Source organism: Branchiostoma lanceolatum, chromosome 12 (assembly GCF_035083965.1).
Source record: "Branchiostoma lanceolatum isolate klBraLanc5 chromosome 12, klBraLanc5.hap2, whole genome shotgun sequence".
Lineage (NCBI taxonomy): Eukaryota > Metazoa > Chordata > Leptocardii > Amphioxiformes > Branchiostomatidae > Branchiostoma > Branchiostoma lanceolatum.
In genome coordinates, this window is record NC_089733.1 from 11,130,769 (window position 1) to 11,151,874 (window position 21,106).

The 21,106-nt window shown below is 42.5% G+C and overlaps 4 protein-coding genes across 4 annotated transcripts; all 4 read right to left on the minus strand.

Moving 5' to 3' along the window:
- Window positions 1-1,292: 1,292 nt before the first annotated feature.
- On the minus strand, window positions 1,293-6,593 carry LOC136445540 (beta-1,3-galactosyltransferase 1-like). The gene is made up of 2 exons (XM_066443598.1): window positions 6,459-6,593; window positions 1,293-3,223 (listed from the first exon to the last, which is right to left on the minus strand). Exon 2 carries the CDS (start codon window positions 3,202-3,204, stop codon window positions 2,122-2,124), a length of 1,083 nt encoding a protein of 360 aa, XP_066299695.1. The 5' UTR covers window positions 3,205-3,223; window positions 6,459-6,593; the 3' UTR covers window positions 1,293-2,121.
- A 3,536-nt stretch (window positions 6,594-10,129) lies between these two features.
- On the minus strand, window positions 10,130-12,237 carry LOC136445542 (beta-1,3-galactosyltransferase 1-like). The gene is made up of 2 exons (XM_066443600.1): window positions 12,110-12,237; window positions 10,130-11,314 (listed from the first exon to the last, which is right to left on the minus strand). Exon 2 carries the CDS (start codon window positions 11,282-11,284, stop codon window positions 10,301-10,303), a length of 984 nt encoding a protein of 327 aa, XP_066299697.1. The 5' UTR covers window positions 11,285-11,314; window positions 12,110-12,237; the 3' UTR covers window positions 10,130-10,300.
- Window positions 12,238-13,242: 1,005 nt separating this feature from the next.
- Window positions 13,243-15,623, minus strand: LOC136445541 (beta-1,3-galactosyltransferase 1-like). Its single transcript, XM_066443599.1, has 2 exons — window positions 15,063-15,623; window positions 13,243-14,922 (listed from the first exon to the last, which is right to left on the minus strand). The coding sequence occupies exon 2, from the start codon at window positions 14,890-14,892 to the stop codon at window positions 13,873-13,875; it is 1,020 nt and encodes a 339-aa protein (XP_066299696.1). The 5' UTR covers window positions 14,893-14,922; window positions 15,063-15,623; the 3' UTR covers window positions 13,243-13,872.
- Window positions 15,624-15,710: 87 nt separating this feature from the next.
- Window positions 15,711-20,223, minus strand: LOC136445539 (beta-1,3-galactosyltransferase 1-like). Its single transcript, XM_066443597.1, has 3 exons — window positions 20,114-20,223; window positions 18,646-18,820; window positions 15,711-17,733 (listed from the first exon to the last, which is right to left on the minus strand). Exons 2-3 carry the CDS (start codon window positions 18,793-18,795, stop codon window positions 16,792-16,794), a joined length of 1,092 nt encoding a protein of 363 aa, XP_066299694.1. The 5' UTR covers window positions 18,796-18,820; window positions 20,114-20,223; the 3' UTR covers window positions 15,711-16,791.
- Window positions 20,224-21,106: the final 883 nt, after the last annotated feature.

Consider the following 21,106-nt stretch of genomic DNA (forward strand, 5'->3'; position numbering starts at 1 on the left):
TTAAGATTGAAAATTGTCTACAAAATGAATAAAACATGCAGGCACGTTTTGTACATAAACTAGTCGATGTTTTAATTACATGCCTTAGTTGTTTTGGAATGTGCAGTGTAACAACTACGAATTGCCCTGGGGATTCGTTAAAAGGTCGCCCAAGGACGTGTACGTAGAAGTCAGAGTTCACCAGATTCAAGTAAACAAACGCCAAAAGTTTTAATGGTGAATCGAAGTCGGCGACACACAGCAGAACAATTCTAGTAGCTGGCCCGACGAGTCTATTTATTTTATTTTATTCATTCTATTCGCACAGGTAAAAAGAAAATAACACATACATGTAACTTATCAAAATACATGGTGCTGGAGAAAGTAGAGATCAATCTGATCTATAAGATTCCTTCCCCATTTTTCTTAAACAAGATTAAATACAATAATGAATTAAAGTGTAGAAACAAAAGAGTACCAAGTACAAAAGTACCAAGTTTACGAGCTCCAAAGGGCATTTCCGACCGCAATATAAAATACGACCGTTGTTCTTTTTATGACTGCGCAATTTGTAGAGGTCAATGTTCGCAGGTCACCGAGCCATTTTCAACTCTGGCGATTCTGAAATTCTGTGACCTTCTTGCGATCAACAAGGTCGTTTGCAGTGTGACAGTGACCATAAAGAACAGTGACCATAAAGAACAGATACATAATGACGTTGATTTCATATCATAACTATTGCTTTTTATCACACTGCAAGAAATGGCCTCGGATCCTGACGTATCCGGAAATGGAACACAGTGATCCGGAACCTCAGATCCGAAAGACTCCGAACGGATACGGGGCCGCATTGTAATTTCACAACTCAAATTCGCCTGCATCAACCTGCATATATAAGTGGTACCTTGAGTCCCAATATGTGGATGTCCCTCAGCCTGCCGGGAAACGGATTGCTAAGCCACATCGCTTCAGTGTTGTATCTAATCGGATTGAACTTGTACTTGGAAATGTTGAATTGTTAAATCGATGTGTCCTTTTACAATTCAAAATTTGTTAAACTAGTTCACAATTTAGTTTTTTTTTTTAAATTTTTGCAGTGTTCACATGTGACGTCACAATCAGCATGCTCTTTGGATGAACCAGCTGGGTATAATTACGTGATGTAAATTACATATACACATTGAAATGTACCTGTAAACTTACAATCTTAATCATCCAACATGGCGGACAAGCCCTACGTCATGGCCACGTGAGTACAAACACCATATATGGATAAACTCACAAGCAGAGAATAGACAAATGGAGAAATGTGGTATTTTTGCACATATTTCCCTTTATTGAACTTCATCCATTTTCTTTTCCATCAAACTAAAAAGCATCTTTTTTTTTAATTCCAGATTTATATTTTACATTTTCCACGAGCAGTAAGCCAGACACTCGAAAATCTACTAGCTGCTCTATAAGAGCCAACGTTAAGTATCAACAACCAAAGTCTTTGTACAGCACAATTGGCCCCTCTTCATCTGGCAAAACACACAGCAATTAAAAAAAACATTATAGTCAAGTACAGTAAAAAAAATCTGGTCCATGTGGACAGGTGGTCACTATAGTATATAGACAGGATTCTTAATGCTTGTGTCAATAGGGAAAGTCATCTAAGCGACCACCAAAAAGTGGTCACTTGTACAGGCTTTACTATATGATGAATTTCATCTTGCTATGACATTTGGTATAAACTACTGCAATGCCTTGTCTTTATGTGACATGAGTACAGAGCATTTGGCTGGAATAGGTCATGTCTGCAACACCAACTAAACGTAATATCACACTCAGCAGATCTATTTGCGAAATCTACGTGGTTTAGAGAACAAAAGTTCATATGTTGTTAGACATTTTCCCTAAACTCAAAAGGAGGATCACACTTTACAACGTACAGATATGCTCTATTGCTGTTGTGTAGTTTTGATATGGCCACATTGATATGCAACTTTAACCACATTTTGTGACTTGCATTGTGAAATGTTGCTGATTTCATCAAAAACTGGTCATGAGTTCTTACTACGCCTTCTTTCGATTTGGTATTACGCAGCAATGGCTTTTCACTTTTCTGGGTTCGTCCACGGATTGAAATGACGAAATATTCTATGTTCTCATAGCCGAACAATTAGAGTTCAGTGCCCTCCATGTATTCATCATGTCCGGAGTTTCGACAACGTGTAGATGCGCGGCTAAAACTCTTTCAAAACTGCACGACTTCACTTCCTCATCGTTCAGACGAAACCCGTCATGGTGACGCGGATGGATACCGAGCTTCTCCATACATAGCCCAATGAACGCGTCTCTTACAAACAGGTACCTCGTCGTCAATGAGGTTTCGTACAAAGCCTTGGTGATGTCGTTTGACACCACATAGGCAAATCCGTCCGCATAATTCGGATACCTGTCCCTCGGGTACTCGTCCATCGTTACGAACCACTTTTTCCACGGACTGTTCGGGTCTCTGACAGGTTTCCCGCCGGTATACACCCACCCCGTCACCAACTTGCTGGCGTTCTTCGACTGCTGGTCTCTCAAGTAGTACATCAGACGATAAGGGTTCACGAAAACGTCATCGTCGGTTTTTAGGACGAACCTTGCGTTCGGACAGTACGTAAACGCCCACTTCAATCCCATGATCGCCTTTGTGGATAGATTTCGGTACGCGTCGATGAAGTTCTCCTGGATGATGTCGTCGTTTGCGGCGTTCTCTTGTTCGATAGCTTGTTGGACGTCCGGATCGTGTGGCTGACCAACGGCGAACACTCTCTTGATGACGACTCCCGGGATGTTCGACTCGTTGGCCCAGGTACGGCGAATGTCCTGCCGCTGTATGTAATTCTTAGGCGACGTGGTGACGATTATGAGAAGAAAGACATCTTGGTTCTTGCATTTGTCCGGATGCTCCAAAACGAAGTGGTACGGATGTTGATTTACTACAGGCGAGCTTTGTGGCCAACTCTCCCCTCCAGGTTCAGATCCCAGAGAACTTCCCACTCCGCTTTTCAATACCAAAGGACTATGTGGGACAAGGGCAGGTGAATTGAACAGGTTTCTCGACACAGTTTCTTTATCACATTTTTGCAGCAGGGAGTGAAGCTGGTAGGATATGGTGATGATGCAGCCGACCAACAGGCAGTTGAAGAGGGCATGAACCTTGCCACGTACGCTGCCTATCCTCATCGGCATGCTTCCTCGTCTGCTTTGTCTGTAAAAATGCAACAAAAGAATTACAATGGAAATCATGTCAATGATCTAGTCTATACTGGGTCAAAGGTGACCTGTAATTTCCAACACATACAAAGTTGGACTTACCCAAATTTTCGACTGATCAACTCAAGTTTTGAAATGAGTCAAGAAATGAGCAATCCGCTGCTTCTGTGACGTCACGTTACGTTATGCAGATACAACACATGACTCGTGAGAAGTGGGTTATAAGTTGCAGAAATTCTATGGCGCCCCCGTCTCTGTTGAGGGATGGTTGTATCTGTATCTATATAGCCGGCACAACCACCGCCATTAGGCGTAACACACCACCTTGTAGATGGCTCAAGGAGTCATGTGTTCTATTTGCCTTACGCGACGTCACAGAAGCAGTGGATTGCTCATTCCTTGATCGAAAAAGACTGAAGTTGATCACTCGAAAATTTGGCGAATTCCACTTTTTGTGTTGGAAAGTTTAACTTCGATCTAGAACAACTTCTACCAATACAAAATGAACTTTCAATGTAACATTTAGTTGCACCTGGCACTTACTTAAATGTATTGGACTATCCACAATGCTTAGCTGTCTAGACGTCTGTTATGTTCAGCGCATAATTATCCTGGTCATTACGCATTCACTTGACTCGCTCGCTAACCATAATTAACTTTAGTCAAGGTGCATTCATGGTCGTCGTGTGATTTCCTTTTGTCGGAGGATTTTTCAGAGAGACTATGATTGAACCGACTACGACAAGGATCCACGACAACCAGGAATTGCATACGACGTATCTACGTCTTTCTCACGAATGCTCTCAAGTTTCCATTATAAGACTGTCACCGACCCCTTAAGGCTACTAATTAGTAATCCACTGCGTTCTGCTGCTGCAGTGGTCTGGACACTCTTATTAACTAATTACGTCGTTCTTAATGCATCGATGAAGGTTAGACATCCATGTAATAAGCTACATAAGGTAACAGTTACACAAGAGACTGGCTAGATTTTGTAAACGGTCAGATGTTTCAGGTAGCATCCACCACCTTTCGTCAGTGACTGAGCAAGATCTTTAGCCCAGCATTGGTCGTGGAAAGAGCTGTTGTATGTAGTACAACAATCTGACAGGTCCAGCTGCTTGAGTAACTGTTACCTAATGTTTATCATTCTTACATCGTCTGTTACCTTAACAAGTCTAAGGTTACTCAGAACAATCTTGAGTCCTTGAGACAATGATGATATCTAGCTATAAACAACTCAGACGTTTAAAGTAAAGCCAATGACATGGAACAAAAAGGTTTGTAATTATCTTCATGTCTGGTAGTCTACCCGGACTGATAAGTCTCTACTCTACTTTACTCTACTCTACTCTACTCTACTCTACTCTACTCTACTCTACTCTACTCTACTCTACTCTACTCTACTCTACTCTACTCTACTCTACTCTACTCTACTCTACTCTACTCTACTCTACACTACTTTCTCAGAGCAGTAGTATCATCTATGCTTTTGTTTGTTTCATCTGCCTGATCTTTAAAAAAAGGCGCAACAACAAACTCAATAACATTGAAGGTTAGTTAGCATAATCATGGGACCTTGCGACGATAATGATGTCTAGTGATAAACAAGTCAGCTTTTTTAAGAAGTCAATTATCTGTAAATAAAAGATTGCTCTCACACCCTCCTACCAGTGTTCCACATTCTTTACATAACGATTTCTTGACGTACTCCTTCGGAAAACCGTCGTTAGGTTGTTGTCCCCTTCTTGTGTAAAACATGAAGACGGGGTGTACAACTCAAATAAAATATGTGTAACTGGAGAACAATTTTACCTGCCTACAAGGTAAGCGCATTGTGCCGGAGGCAACATATTCTTTAGTCAGATGAAAACATTCAAGCTAGCGTTAACGCCCACCACTCGTGTCACGATGTAAACACAGAGAAACTCTTATCAAATCTACTCATGACTATCGTGGCAAATATCATTGTTCACACAACAGGTCAGCGTTTACTAATGATGACATGTGTTTAGAGACCACTTAGTTATTGAGGCCAAGTTTTCTACTTGAACCTTCAGACGTGGCCGCTATTTGACTTTGGTAGGTCACTGGTTTGGCGCACACTATACGAAAATACACTGGAATGCAATAGACAAGCTCTCAGTGATCTGGAAACCGACTCTTCAAACCCAAATGAAACGAAGCGTCTTTCAAGGAACAGCAGCCTCACAAGTTGTGCTTCTCTATGTAATCAAAACGTGGACACTTACAAGACGATTTGAGAAAAAGCTGGATGGCAGCTACACCAAGGTGTTTACTACGTTCTGCTTTAAACATATCTTGAAAAAAACATTCCAATAATAAACTGCAATATGGGGTGTACCTACCCCCCCCCCCCCCTATCTCAAGTCATACAAGCGAGAAGACTACGGTTTGCTGGGCATGCCAGGTGGACTAAGGGAGAGATCATAAGCAATGTTCTACTATGGGTGCCAAAGCATGGCCATGCAAGAGTAGGGAGAACAAAGCAACATACATTCAACAACTGTGCAAGCAATCACGCTGCACTTTTGAAGACCTGCCTAAAGCTATGGAGGATAGGGAGAAATGGAGTACTGCACATCCGAGAAACTAGCTCGACACTCACCATGTATGTTATGAAAAGAAAACAACCACCTGCCCATTGTTGCCGCTTCTTAGAAGCCCCTTAGATTTATTTTTCAATTGACCCAATTCTGTGTATTGTGACCTCCTATCTACTGTGATCATTTTCATCAACTCCCTTAGGTGGCCACAATGGACAGATTTGACTGTGCTTACCCCCGCTCTATGCCCAACACTAAGCCAGTACCCGGTTACTGAATGGGTTTGATTGCTGTATATCTATAAGTAGACTAGCTCTTAAGAGGACTTAAGGAGATGTTTATGACAACCAATATATATTTATATACATCTAGCTCAAGGTAACGTAAATGTGAGGATTACATTCTTATGATAGCAATCTCTTGATCCACTTCTTTTGACGTTGCCTTAAGCGTCGTTTCCTGCACAAAGCCTGGGTGTCAAGTCGGCTGTCTTAGCGGATTCCAGACATTTCTGACATGAGTTTGAAGTAGTTAATCACAAGCAAATGACCCTGTATAGTTTTAGGGACAACCGAATTTTCGTCATATTTTGTAATCCGATGCACTTATGACAACAATGCAACCGCGAAAACAGTATCTATAAGGAAGAGGGCCGTAACTTACCGATGTTGTTGTTCAAAACGTGCGTTGTTCTGAATGCGTCAAAGACTTCTTCTCTTCATGTTTTAACTGACAACTCAAACCGCTCCCAAATACGAAATATTCACTGCGACGTGGCGTCAGAATGTTCAACTAAGATTGGGGACGTTTTCTTTCAGCTGAAGTTGCTCTGTAACATTGCAGCGCCACGATTTGAATTTAAAGCAATGAAAGTTGAAATGAAAGCTTTCTTTTATGACGAACGCGGGTGAAATTGGAAATTAGAAGTTTAATGTTAACATTGTTTGATTTTGTAACATTTAGGTCACCCCTCTTTATAGCATGGACCCGGCCTTGTGCTCAGTCTGCGCGAAAGCTGAAAGACTGGTGTGACTGTTCGGTGTGAGTTGTCTTCGTCTCGTGATGGCGGGTCATTGGGGTCAGTTTTGTTATTGTGTCCATCGCCGATCATGTAGCTACAGTAACTGATTCTGAATGAAGGAATCTGCGTCCAAAAAGTCCACAGAATTCGAGACTGTACTCCAGCCAAACGCGATTCAGATGATTCCGGATGTAGCGTTATATTATCTAGAAGCAAAGTTCTATAACATGTATCCAGGCATGGGGTGGAAAAGAATTTCATTACGTAAGTGTTGACAATGAAACATTAGCATCGGAACAACAAACATGGCTAAGTGGATTTGAGTTTTGTCACCAAACTTCGGGTCAAATAATTCAGGAGTTAATTACGCTGCCTCAGGCGTCCGTGAGTTCTTCAAAGACTCTTAATTGTCGGTTGCGACCTATCTAACCACTATCTAGTGTGCGTATTCTACAAGTAGATGTAAGGTCCAGCTCATGCACAGTGTTCTTAACCTGTGTTTGCAACATTTTGTACCATTTTCACCTTTTTGTAACAAGGAGGGGGAAAAAGGTTATGTTAAAAAGTGCAATACTAGAAAATAGTGCTAAATGTTGCAAACACAGGCGTAGAACACTGAGAATGAGCCGAATCCTTACATCTGCTTGGAGATTACCCGTTTGTGCCATTATGATGACAGTAGTTTAAAACATTATCATGAAAGTGGGTGGATTAGCTTGCTTATATTACGTCTATAACGTCTTATATATGGAGTGGCTGTCAACTCGTCTATAACAAGACAGTGGTGAATGATATTTTGCCTGATCCTTACCTCTTCCCTCGTGACCTTCTTCAACTTCAACTTCGATAGCCCCCAAATAACCACGCGAGGGGCAAAGTAGGGGGGAGGAGGTCCCAGGCTAGGGAGGGCAGGCCTCCAGCCTGGCGCGAAATGACTCAAAGGTGGGAGCCGTAACAGCCGCGCCAGGCAGGGCGCACTCGGGGATGGTGCGGGGGAAGTATGAATATTTGTAAGAGTCTGTCCGAACGTTAAGTGGTTGAAATCTGAGCGTGTGGCTCCCCCGGGTGCGCCCCTGATATGGTTTCAGTAGACTATCTGTGTTGATATTGATGTAGTTATTGACTAGCTTATAGAAAAATGGTGAGGCGGGCGTTCCTCCTCCTTTCAGAGAGAAGGGTCCACTGCAGGTCATTGAGCATTTGTGTCACGCTGCGCTGGACGGCCTCCACCGCCTGTATCCCTTTAGTGGTGTACGGGTCCCAGACGGTGGCACTATATTCCAAGTGGGGCCGCACCAGCGCTTTATAACAAGTGGCCTTGACCCTAGATGGACAATTGGTTCAGGACAAACCGTGCAGCTCTACGCTGGATCTTTTCGAGCTTGTTGGTGTTCCCGGCGGTGTGGGGGTCCCAGACACAGCAGGCGTACTCCACAATTGGTCGAACCACGGCTTTGTATGCCAGTTCCTTGATCTTGCTGGAAAACACCCTCAGATTCCGCCTCAAGAAACCCAGCGTTCTGTTGGCCTTGGAGTATATGTTATTAAAGTGTGTTCCCCAGGATAGGTCTGTCTGCAGGGTAACTCCAAGGTACTTAGCAGATGACACTCGCTTGAGGGTGTGACCGAGGAGGGTGTAGCTGGAGTCCGCTTTGAGTGGCTTTCTAGCACGTGTCAAGGGCAGCTGAATGCACTTGTCTGGATGGAAAGCCATCTCCCACTCCCGCTCCCAGTCCTTCAGCTTCTTGAGGTCCTCTTGTAGCTTTACTGGGTCTGCAGGGCAGGCGATCAACCGGTACACAGCAGCGTCATCGGCAAATAGTCGGGATGGGGAGGAGATCCGCTTCGGGAGATCGTTTATGTAAGTGAGGAAGAGGCTCGGTCCCGTGCCCTGTGGGACGCCCGACCTCACGCTCACATAGCTTGACTGGGCACCGTTGACCACCACGGCCTGCTTGCGGTCACTGAGGAAGTTCGCAATCCAGCTGTTGGTGCGTCCTCGGATCCCGTAGTGGTCTAACTTGTGCACGAGGAGGCTGTGGTTCACTCGATCGAATGCTTTCTCGAAGTCCACGATGATTACGTCAGTCGCAATACCATTCTTCGTGGCTGAAGAGGTTTCTTCTACGAATTTGAGAAGCTGAGTCTCACAGGAGTGGTGCTTGCGGAAGCCGTGTTGTTGTGCAGGCAGAATGTTGTTCGATTCGAGGTGTTGCATGATGGCACTGACAAGGACATGTTCGAGGATTTTGGCGGGAACACTGGTGAGGGAGGTGGGGCGGTAATTTGACGCCTTGTAGTGCTCTCCCTTTTTGAAAACTGGGGTCACCAGCTGTCAATAGTGCCCCCAAAATTCTTGTTGACAGGAACATCCTAATAGTACAAAATATTGACAGGGGCAACCTTAACTTTAAGGGCAACCTCAACTTTACTCAGTTAACTGAAGGGACTACCCTTACGATTTATAAATGAAAAATAAAAACAAGGAACATAACATTAGCAAAAAAGTATTAAAAGGAACACCCAAATAGCACAAAAAAGCAGGATAGGAAAAAAATGTCATATTAACAGTGACAGCAACATTGTTATTGAAAGGATAGTCCTGTTAGTAGCCTCGACCTTTCACATAAATCTTATGGAGTAATGGGTCGAACAAATTGGTTAACATGGTATGTCCAGGTGAAGGCCTACCCTGAACCCCCTCCGGCATTGCCGCCATGATGATGGGGTTGGGTAGGTCTGCCAAGTAATCAGGGTGTCATGTATGTTGAGAGACCGGTTCATCAACCAGGGAATGACGTCAAGCCACGTGACCATCACTACACACCAAATCCAGGGGGGTAAATGAGACTTTCTCAGCAATCATTGCATCACACATTCCTCGATACATATTCCAAATGGCTGACTGTGACCCGCAAACATGTACACGTACACTTGTTGCCTTTGATAATGCAGCAACTGGTACAATTCATCAGTATATTTTCTTTCACATCCTCTGTTGCGGGTTTTTATGAAATAGGAGAAGGAAGAGTGATAGCGAGTAAGTAGAAGCACTAACTTTCTACTCTTCAAACAGATGATTCGTTCAGGCTTGTCCTATGGGTCTTTTGTTGCATTTTACTAGCTGCGTTTTTTTTTCAAAACTACTTTGAAATCATGTAAGTCTATTCGCGTCCTTGATTCTAAAGATATGACTACACTATTTTAGCCTGTCTTTATTCAAATTAAGGATATATCTCTATAAAGTCCATGTTCAAGTACAAAGTCGTTTAAGAAGTGAAGTCCAAACAACAAGGAAACGTATAAAACAATGTGCGTTATCAATTAATTGATTTATTATAATGACACCACATACAAATAACGCGCTGTGCGTTTTAAAAATGTATCCCCCTTTTGTCAATTGAACTTACAACCAACATAAACTTGTAGGTGGAAGGCTACAACGTTTACGTTCGTCGTTTACAATCTGACGTTTACTGAGAGTTTAGCATTTGGATGTCAGAGCCTTCCAGAACTTCATCATTTTCTCCGGGTTGCCAACTCCGCGTGAAACGATCAACCACTCAAACTTGCAAGAGTTGATCTCAACAAACCAAGGATAGAACCCACCGTGATGTCGGGGAGCAATGCTTAGTTTTTCCAGGCAGATACCCAAGTAAACGTCCTCCATGAATAAGTACTTTGTGGTCAGAGATGTCTCGTACAAAAGCCGCGGCATGTCATTTGACATTACGTAGGCGAACCCCCATGTATAAGGTGGATACGTGTCGCTTGGAAACTCGTCTTTTGCTACGTGCCATTGCTTCCATGCACTGTTTGGGTCGCGAACAGGCCTTTTGTCGGTGTTAACCCAACCAAACAGTAATTTGGTCGCTCTAGATGCAGGTAACCCTTTCAAGTAGTTAACCAAGCTGAAGATGTTCACAAAGACGTCTGGTGATGTTTTCATAACGTATTTGGCATCGGGACAAAACATCAAGGCCCATTTTAAATACATGATTGTTTTAAGGGTAGCATTGCGATGTGTGTCTGCAAAGTTTTCCTGAATGATGTCCCCAAAGTTCTCATTTTCGTCTTCCAAGGCTTGTTGTGTCCCTGCATTATCACTCACGCCGACTGGAAAGATGGTTCTGATGACGACCCCTGGTATGTTGGACTCGTCCCCCCAGGTTTCCCGGATGACCTGCCTTTGTGACTGACTGTCGGGCGGCGTGGTCACGATGATGAGAAGGAAAACATCTTCGCCCTTACATTTATCAGGATTATTTAAGGTAAACGTGAACGGATGCGGGTTCAGGACGTTTCTGAGGAAGTCTGGTCGATCTTGGGAAGAGCCTCTCTCCTGTAGCGGCCATCTGACAGATGTCACATATTGGTGCAGTGGGGACAACACATATGCATAGAGTAGAACGACAACACAGACGACAAGCACAGCCTGTGGAGCCTTGCTGGTACAAAGTTTCCCCATTTTTTATATCTTGTCTTCTGCTGTATGAATCTGGAAATACATAAAATGCATATATGAATAAAGGCTTTGTACGAAATGTTTGTTCTTAGTCTGATGAGTGGCGTGTGCGCAAATTTGCCTGCAACTTCATCCTGCATGGCGGACAATGCTTACGTCGTAGTAACGTAAAGAAAGAAAAAAATACTCCTTACCTTTTCTTGTTGGTTCAGTCCAATTAAGACGAAAAATATCTAAAAGATACAGCACAAGCGCTGCGACCCTCTATTTTGACTGGTAGCTATCAAGATTCACTAGTGTGGGGCTAGAGGCTAACAAGATATCGACAACCGAAAAATCTGAAAAACGCGTTCATCCATGTAGTTGGGTTATCCAGTTTCAAAGTCTCCGACAAAAACACCCCTGCAGGTTTAGGAAAGTCAGGAGGGGCAAAAATCAACACCACTTGTTCTTGAACTTGAAAGTTATCTGTCAATTACAATGGCATCACCATAACATATCAATTTAAATTAGATAGAAGGTTCATAAGCAAACGTGTCATTTGTTATGTTGACACCTAGCGACATATCAGTATCATAACAGTGTACTAGTAGATTCTTGAGTTAGCTCTTTACAAACACACAAACGGACTCGAAAACATGAACAGTCTTCCTAACGAAGGACACAATATGCATTCCCTACTTACCCCACCTTACATGTCACATTAGAATCGGCGCTGTTCTGAATTATATCCTCCTTGCCCTACTGTAAGCTACATAATGAGAGTGACATAATGCAAAAGTGACTGCTGTTGTGAAAACTGTGTGTGATAAATTAGACTAAACTTACCCTATCGTAATAACCCCAGTGCCCCAAGAATTCTTCGGAAAATGGCGACACAGTTTGATTATAGCCGATTCTTGTTGCTTTTGGGGTCAAAGGGCAAGAACTGCACCAGTCCAACAAGTGATATGTTTCGGTAATTAGTGGTTTTCTCTGAAGAAATTGCGGAAAATTGAAGAGAGCTGGTAAACTAGGGTGTGTTGGGGAAGGCGGGAATGGGAGCGAAGCAAAAGCATCTTTTTGTGTTACGATTCAGAATGAAAACTGTTGTTGGAATAGTTAGATAGTTGACAGGAATACCCTGTCCCCTACGCATAAATGGTCTACTTCCAGTCAGTCCGAAACGAGAAATATAGGTCAGGCAATTAACATAACAAGGGTTGCGTTGTCTTACTTGTATTCAGGCCACTTTTGTGTTGTCATTTATAATCTACATCTACATTTCGGTACCCCCAAATAGCCCATTCAGGGGCAAAGTGGGGGCTGGGAGTAGGAATTGAGGTCCTGGGCTAAGAGGGGCAGGCCTCCAGCCTGGCACGGAACGACTCAACGGTGGGAGCCGTCGCAACCGTGCCAGGCAATAATCGTATGATGCAAACCATCAACAGAAACCTTGATATCTGTTTGTCATATAAACATATTTCAAACTTAGCTTGGGAATCCATGTGTGTTAAACTTCAATATCCACCAGCACGACGGGGAAATTGGACTTTCTAAGATTATCGACCAAACAGCACCAGTCTGTGTGAAGGAATGAGAAGTCCAACCCTTCTATGTCTTCGCTTTTTTTGCAGAAAGAATACTTGGCTCGGTGAGTAGTGGGCCATAACTTGAGGAAAGTTACACAAGGTGAACTGTTGGCTAGCTTCTATCAGGCCTTCCTGAGGCTTTGCGAATAGTATACTTGGGGGCAAAAACAGGGTGCATTGTCCAAACATAGTGACCAAAGTACCCTGGAAAATCATTCTCCCTATAGCCAGTGTAGTCTGGTAGAGACTAAACGTTAGTAGTAGCAGATACAGTGAGATTCTATGACATCTTCTTATCTTCTGATTTCTGACTTGCGACTGTTTAGTATATGTTCAAACATGCTAAGCTCACGCTTTTCTTGGAAGTAAGATCGAAATGACAAGGATACGTATCACACAATGTACGCTGTTTATTGGTTTCTATGCTTAAATACGACTACATAAAGATAATACATTGTGCGTTCAATAACCCTTTTCATATTGCAAATAAAATTACACCACACCTTTATACAATACACTAGTAAATACCATCTATATCTAACTAAAAATGTCAATAGAGACTCCAATCAGGATGATAGGGAAATATTAGGGTGGCCTTTCATTCTAAATTTCACCCACATTGATCTAAAGTGACTTGCAACTTCTGGAAAAAAATATCCTCGATAATTGTGTTATCTGCCATGGCGGCTTTTGTGAAGTTATTGTTCTTGTGGAAAAGAGTAATCATAGCCTAGTTTTTGTTGTTGTTGTTTACCGCACCTTTAAGCTTATGTAGAAAATCTTAAAAGGTGAAGAAGGGTTTTTGAAAGTAAATACAAGAAGGAAAACGAAAATGAAAATATCAGCGGCCCACCAGTCTTTAGGTTATAGTCAAAACACCCGATTAGGCGTATGTGCGGTGCCTCGGGCAAAACAATCATAGACCTATCCTTAATTCCTGTCCACCCACGTAATCCTGACGATAGGAAGAAATACTGTATGTTCGTACGTCGCTATCAAAATTTCGACTTTACTAAGAGTTTAGCATTTTGATGTCAGAGCCTTCCAGAACTTCATCATTTTTTCCGGGTTGCCAAACCCGCGTGAAACGATCAACCACTCAAACTTACAAGAGTTGATCTCAACAAACCAAGGACAGAACCCAGCGTTATGCCGCGGAGCAATGCCCAGTTTCTCCAGGCAGATACCCAAGTAAACATCCTCCATGAATAAGTACTTTGTGGTCAGAGATGTCTCGTACAAAAGCCGCGGCATGTCATTTGACATTACGTAGGCGAACCCGCTGACATAAGGTGGATACGTGTCGCTTGGAAACTCGTCTTTTGCTACGTGCCATTGCTTCCACGCACTGTTTGGATCGCGAACAGGCCTTTTGTCGGTGTTGACCCAACCAAACAGCAATTTGGTATCTCTAGATGCAGGTAACCCTTTCAAGTATTGAACCAAGCTGAAGATGTTCACAAAGACGTCCGGTGATACTTTCATGACGTATTTGGCATCGGGACAAAACATCGAAGCCCACTTTAAATACATGATTGTTTTAAGGGTAGCATTGCGATATGTGTCTGCAAAGTTTTCCTGAATGATGTCCCCAAAGGTCTCATTTTCGTCTTCCAAGGCTTGTTGTGCCCCTGCATTATCACTCACGCCGACTGGAAAGATGGTTCTGATGACGACTCCTGGTATGTTGGACTCATCCCCCCAGGTTTCCCGGATGGCCTGCCTTTGTGACTGACTCTCGGGCGGCGTGGTCACGATGATGAGAAGGAAAACGTCTTGATCAATACATCTATCTGGCTGATTCAAAGTGAAAGAGTAGAGATGCGGATTTAGCGCTGGTTTGTTTCCCGTGTTGTTGGCAATCGCTGAGAGGAAGTCCGGTCGATCGTGACGAGAGCCGCCTCCCTCCTCTAGTGACTCCCCTGATGTAGCGTACATGTATTGGCGTGCGGAAAACACACACAGTAGATTGAGGAAAACGACGAGGACACAGACGACAAGCGCAGTCCGAGGAGCCTTGCTGGTACAACGTTTCCCCATTTCTGTTATATGGTATTCTTGTGAAAGGTTCTGAAAATACAATTACAGGTGATTAAGGGGAAATAGTCAACGAAAAAGGGGGAGGTTACTTACAATTTAAGGGTCAGTGAACAAGTAGCTCATAGGCCACGACAATAAGACGTCGTAATTTGGGGAGAACTACATCGTACCTTTGTGTCACCACGACGTAGTACAGTCAAGAGAAAACTCTTTCCCTCTGCCCCATGAAAGTAGGATGCGGTATCCGTAGAAGGGCCCTATAGCTCCGACTCCAACAAGACGTTCGGCATCGGCAAGAAGTCCTCTGGTATAGCCTCACGGGACAAGAAAATAGGTTGGCCCTAACAGGTCCAACCTGTTTTCCTGTCCCGTGATGCACCAAATATAGCTATGTATGGGTGCTAAATTGTAACTTCTTCGTCCGGCGCATTTTGTAGGCATTTTTTTCTAGATCTCACTTAATAATCACTTACGATTGCGTTAACCTTTTCCCAAGTACCGAGTAACAGACGTTTTGATATTTCAGCCACCTCAGCGCCTTTTTGAAATTTGTACACGCTTCAGTGACTGCGTTTCAAATTTTGCCACACAAAAACTTTGTCTTCTGGACATTTGCAAGCCAACTTTTGACCCGTAACCACTGGAGCGTGAAGTACCATAGTCCGAAAGGTGGTTTTCACCACAGTTTTTAATGATTATTAAAAAAAATCAGAATGTATTTTCCCTTTTTTCTACTTGCTAAAGAATCTTAAAGTGCAAACTTTTCGACCACAAAGAAGATACATGTACAAGAGACACAATAATGATAATAATAATAATAATGATAATGATATGGGTTTTATTCAAGAGCATTTTGCAGCACAAGGGCAAGAAACAGGGTCGAGAATTGACGCGCTGTTTTAGTTAGATCAGTATGTTGTACGATTACCAGTGGACTAGACTAGATAGCCCAGCGCCTGAATTAAGCCCACATATGATAAGTAATGTATCGGTTACAGCTAGAAAGACTGGAAGGTTCAGGACCAACTATATCATGATATATTGATATATACATTCTACACTTTAGATTACCTAACTCTCAAACAAAGACTACCTCGTGAATGTACTACGTGTGTTTATCAGCACACATTACCTATCTACAATTCCTCATAGAAAGAGATGTAGATGCATTAATGTTTTACTGAACATCGCACATACCCAACATTAACATACACAGAAGCTACAGTGGAATTCAATTTTCATTATAACCAAGTTGTTGATTTATTTACACGGAGTTGAACTAGGCAGTCGCGTATCTTCTTTTTGGATCTAGTTCTTTGAATGTATCTCGTAACTTATGAATAATTTTTCACTTTTGTTGGTAAAAATGTCCTAATTTGGGTTCTGGTAATTTTCAAGCAGATCCGACTAAGACTCAGTATTTAGGTGTGTTGTTGCAACGTTTAATAAGGAATAGTTAAAAAGTGGACTATTAGAAACATGTACTAAATGTTGTAAATCTACCTATAGCTACGTTGCAAAAATCTATGAACGTTGCAAATCTAGTTTCGAAATCTATCATGTTACCAAAAGCACGCCTAACAGACTACAACTCATGCCTAGGTCCCATTGGAAAAAGGGGCCCCGCCGGGTAGTTCATTGGCATTTTTTTGCACTTTCGGGCGTGACCCCTACGTGGCTCCGTGGAACACCCTGCGGCCGCCAGGCTATTTTTGGGCCCGGTCGGGACCCCGAATCATTTTAACCCGGCCTTAAAATCAGCAAGGGGCCCGGTAACAAATAGACACCGTGAGCCAATCAATGTGCGGACAAATTGGTGGCTTCGCAACCAGGCCAGGACTACAACCCCGACGGGCACTGGCGCAATTAGGACCTAAGCATAAGCCAGAAGCTTTGGTTCTAATAACACTTCGATGTGATGGCTGACCAAAACCTCCTCGTTTTTTCCGGCGAGTCGACCCAGCGGGTCGCGATGAGCCAGTTGTAGTGACACGAGTCGATCTCCACGTCCCAATGACAGAACCCGCCGTGATGCCGCGGAGCAATGCCCAGCTTCTCCAGGCAGATCCCGACGTAGATGTCGTCCATGAATAGGTACTTTGTGGTCAGGGAAGCCTCGTATAGAAGCCGCGGCATGTCGCTGGACATCACGAAGGCGAAACCGCCTGCATATGCAGGGTATGTTTCCCTCGGAAAGTCATCCATAGAAACGTACCATTCCCTGTCTTCCCCTTCTGGGTCACGGACAGGTGCTGAGTCGTTATAGACCCAACCCAGCACTAATCTTCTCGAGCCAGCTCCGCGCAGTCTTTTCAGGTACTTAACCAAGCTGAAAATGTTCACAAAAGTATTACACTCTACTTTCATGACGTACTTGGCATTGGGGCAAAACTGGAAGGCCCATTTTAAACCCATGACTTGTTTGATGGTAAGACTTCGTGGCGAGTCTGCAAAGTTTTCTTGAATGACGTCTCCGAAGGTCTCGTTCTCGTCTTTAAGAGTTTGTTGGATCCCTACGTCATCACTCACGCCGACTACAAAGATGGTTCTGATGACGACCCCTGGTATGTTGGACTCATCCCCCCAGGTTTCCCGGATGGCCTGCCTTTGTGACTGACTCTCGGGTGGCGTGGTCACGATGATGAGAAGGAAAACGTCTTCGCCCTTACATTTATCAGGATTATTTAAGGTAAACGTGAACGGATGCGGGTTCAGGATAGGCTTGTTGTTCCTCACACCGTTCTTGATTTTAGCGGTGAGGTCCGATCGTCGTTGGGAAGCCTCCTGCTGTCCGTCTTGCTGTGATTCCCTCTCCATGAGCGTCCCTTCCATGGTCCGGACCTTACGGAGAAGGAATAAATGAACAATTTTATTGTACGTTGATAAAGGTTAGACATCAATGTAATAAGATACGCCAGGTAGCAATTACTTAAGCAACTGGGCAGACTTTGGAAACGGTCAGACGTTTCAGGTAGCATCCAGTACCAGTGACACTGTCTAGTCTTGTCTAATCTATACCAGTGATCAGTGACGGAAGGTAGTGGGTGCTGCAATATGTATCCACTCTGCTTGTCATGAGTAACTGTTACCTTGCTAAGTTTATTTGACATGTTTGCCCCAATGGGCTACTGGTGACCATTAATACATGTTTACACACATTATGCTTATGGGTAATTGACGTACCTTTTGTACGCATATTGATAATAATAATTTTTATTGCATATTCATATTTTATTCTGAACATAGAAAAGAAAACAAGGATAAGATGTATACTTAAGTTTTTATTAACATTTTTTTATTAACAGATTTTGTTAACATCAGTATAGTTTTCATAGATGTCTAATCTATACCAGTTTTTTGCTTTCAGCCCCTGCGGTCATTCATGATCAGTTCTCAATATTAAGTGTTATGCCATGTGTAAATACCACTCATTCCCATTGGCAAGGTTTAAGAAATGGCTGGGTTTTCACACGCTTTTCCAAGCACATTCGGAGTACACCCAGTCGAAGTCCAACTCAAGTGCGGTCTGTTTACACACGGGACGGCGAAGTGGCCTGGAACTTGGAAGTGACCACCACCAGCTGAGCAGCTTCAGCATGGTCTCGAGGTTACTCAAGTCGAGTCCGGGAAAATGTTTACACAGTCCAAAATCGACTCCGCTGTCCAAAGTCGGACTTCGGCTGAGTGTGCTCCGAGTATGGTTGGAAAGTGCGTGCGTAAACTGGACCTATGTCTGTGATTTCTGGCTCGCACCTGTTGGTTGACTTGGAAGAACTCGTAGCAGATCGTGATGAACAGGACAGCGAGGATACAGCTGAGGATGGGAGGCCGAGGGATGTTGCCGCGACGAACGGCGGAAACGATTTTCTCCACGATCGTACGGGCAGAAAAGATTTTGTCCATCCTCGTTAAATCTGATCCTTCTCACCTGTGAAAATACATTTGAGGTGATATTAGCATTTTTTTTCACATATTTTCATTTCACCAGGGTACATAATTTCACCACGGTACATAATTCCGCCAGGGCTAATAATTCCATCAGGATACATGATTCCACCAGGGTACATAATTCCACCAGGGTACATAATTCCGTCAGGGTACATAATTTCGTCAGGGTACATAATTCCACCAGGGTACATAATTCCACCAGGGTAAATAATTTCACCACGGTACATAATTCCACCAGGGTACATAATTGCAAATGCAGGAAAATACTTGTGAAAAGAAGTGGGCGATATTAACATAATCTCTCATGAGTTGTCTAGGATGGTTTTTACATTTTAACCAGAAGACATAGATCGAGTACTTTGCTATTGTCAATAGGCAAGCACAGCATTCTTTGGATCCCAACAAAACTTCATCCCGAGTAGCACCAAAAATGTCTTAATCTACTGCACTCTAAAAACATATGTTCATAATTTTCGATCTTATCACATATATCACAGGTAGGGCTGTAAATGTTTCCTGGCGTATCTCTTATTTTCCTTTTGCTGAGCAGGTACTTACAAGGTAGTATTTTATGTAATGATTTTAAGTTAAATTCATGCAACTTATTTTGCTTGATTGTACAAGTTTGGCACTTCCCAATCCTTCTCCAGTCAAGATTGGGGATTGCTAAATCCCAATATGCCTGGGAAGTGGGTATTACAGTGTTATGAAACACAAAAATTGAATACAAATATCTACTAGTAAATGTATCAACTATTCTACACTGCCCATTGTACCAGAGTAAGTTGTTTTCAAGTAATTCCGATCCCTAACTTTATATTCTTCATCGGAGTTGGCAAATTACATCATAGGGAACTTAAGCTGTTCACCAAATAAAAAAAAAGATTTCGGCTAATTATAGATCACTCAAACATCTTCAACTACTTGACCAAATAGGTCTGAACACGAAACACGAGACCAGAGCAATTGGGTCAGATAACTGAAGACTGAGCGATTCAGTAGAAAATTCCGGTTATGATTAGCCCAATATCTGAGTTGGCAAATAGTTTGACTTCTCCATAAGATTCGAGATGATGTTATGATTAAGGTACCGATGTTAAAATCGCCCACTTTCGAGAACTATAATAATCGTTGAGTAGAACTAATTGTCTGTACGTACAGTAGGGGCTTCCGTTCTAGATACTAGTGACTGTAACTTTCCATATGTATTCATTATAATAGAATAAAACTTCAGTGAGACTTCATATGTAAAACTTGATAAAACTAAACCTACCTTATGTTTTATCTGCACGGAAAAAGACCGTCAGAAACTCCACGCTCAGCCAAATGATGTAAATCAAGACAGACAAGTTATGTTGTCTTTCGGGTCAAAGTTCACAGAAGATGGCGTCTAACTAGTGTTCGAGTTGCATTAATTTGTTTTAGTTGTCTAAAATCATCCGTAAATGAAAACATAAATTACAAGTACAAACCAGACCGTTTGAACGAAATGAGAATATGATAACAGAAATCATATCGATATTTAGCCTCAGATTCGAAAATACAGATTAATTTGGGTCAGTCACAAAGTGCAAAAACCGGTGCAGCAACTTAACCAGGGCTGCATTATCTTCCTTAAAGAAATTGAATGAATTCATTGTATATTTTTGCCCGCTGAGCAAAGCACATGTCTTACTTATTCAGCTAAGCGATAATTGACTTACTTATGGTATGGATATACTGATCATAAAAAAATGCATAAAAAGTGTGAAATTTATGCTTTGATTTGTAACATTTTCCAATTTATCTACGTGTAATTGTAAACACTAGCATCGTCTTCATGTATGTCTAACTTTATCTGACAGTGACTGTTATTTCTTTCGATCCCTGAAAATATGTTGATGTTTTTTTTTTCTTCGATACTGTAATCTAAGTGTTATGCCACGTGTTTAAAATACAACTCAAGAACATCTCATTCAAGATTCATACTTTTTCTTACATTTGTGTGTGTGACTTTTGCAGTTCTTGACGGGCCCGGTAGTGTCGCTGTTGTACCGTGATGAGTTGATTAATAATCGACACTCCATGGTATCTGTATCTGTATAGCCTAAATTTGATAGGAGTTTCTCTTATATTTCTATGTTGTCTCATTAGAAAACGTTATGTCTGTGTGTATGTCTGTCCGTGTGCGTACTCAAACTGAATTCTCATGTACGTATTTTCAATTATGTTTGATCTTACCAGGGGGAGATGTTCAGCTAAGCCTATGGTTGTTTCAAATTTGTTC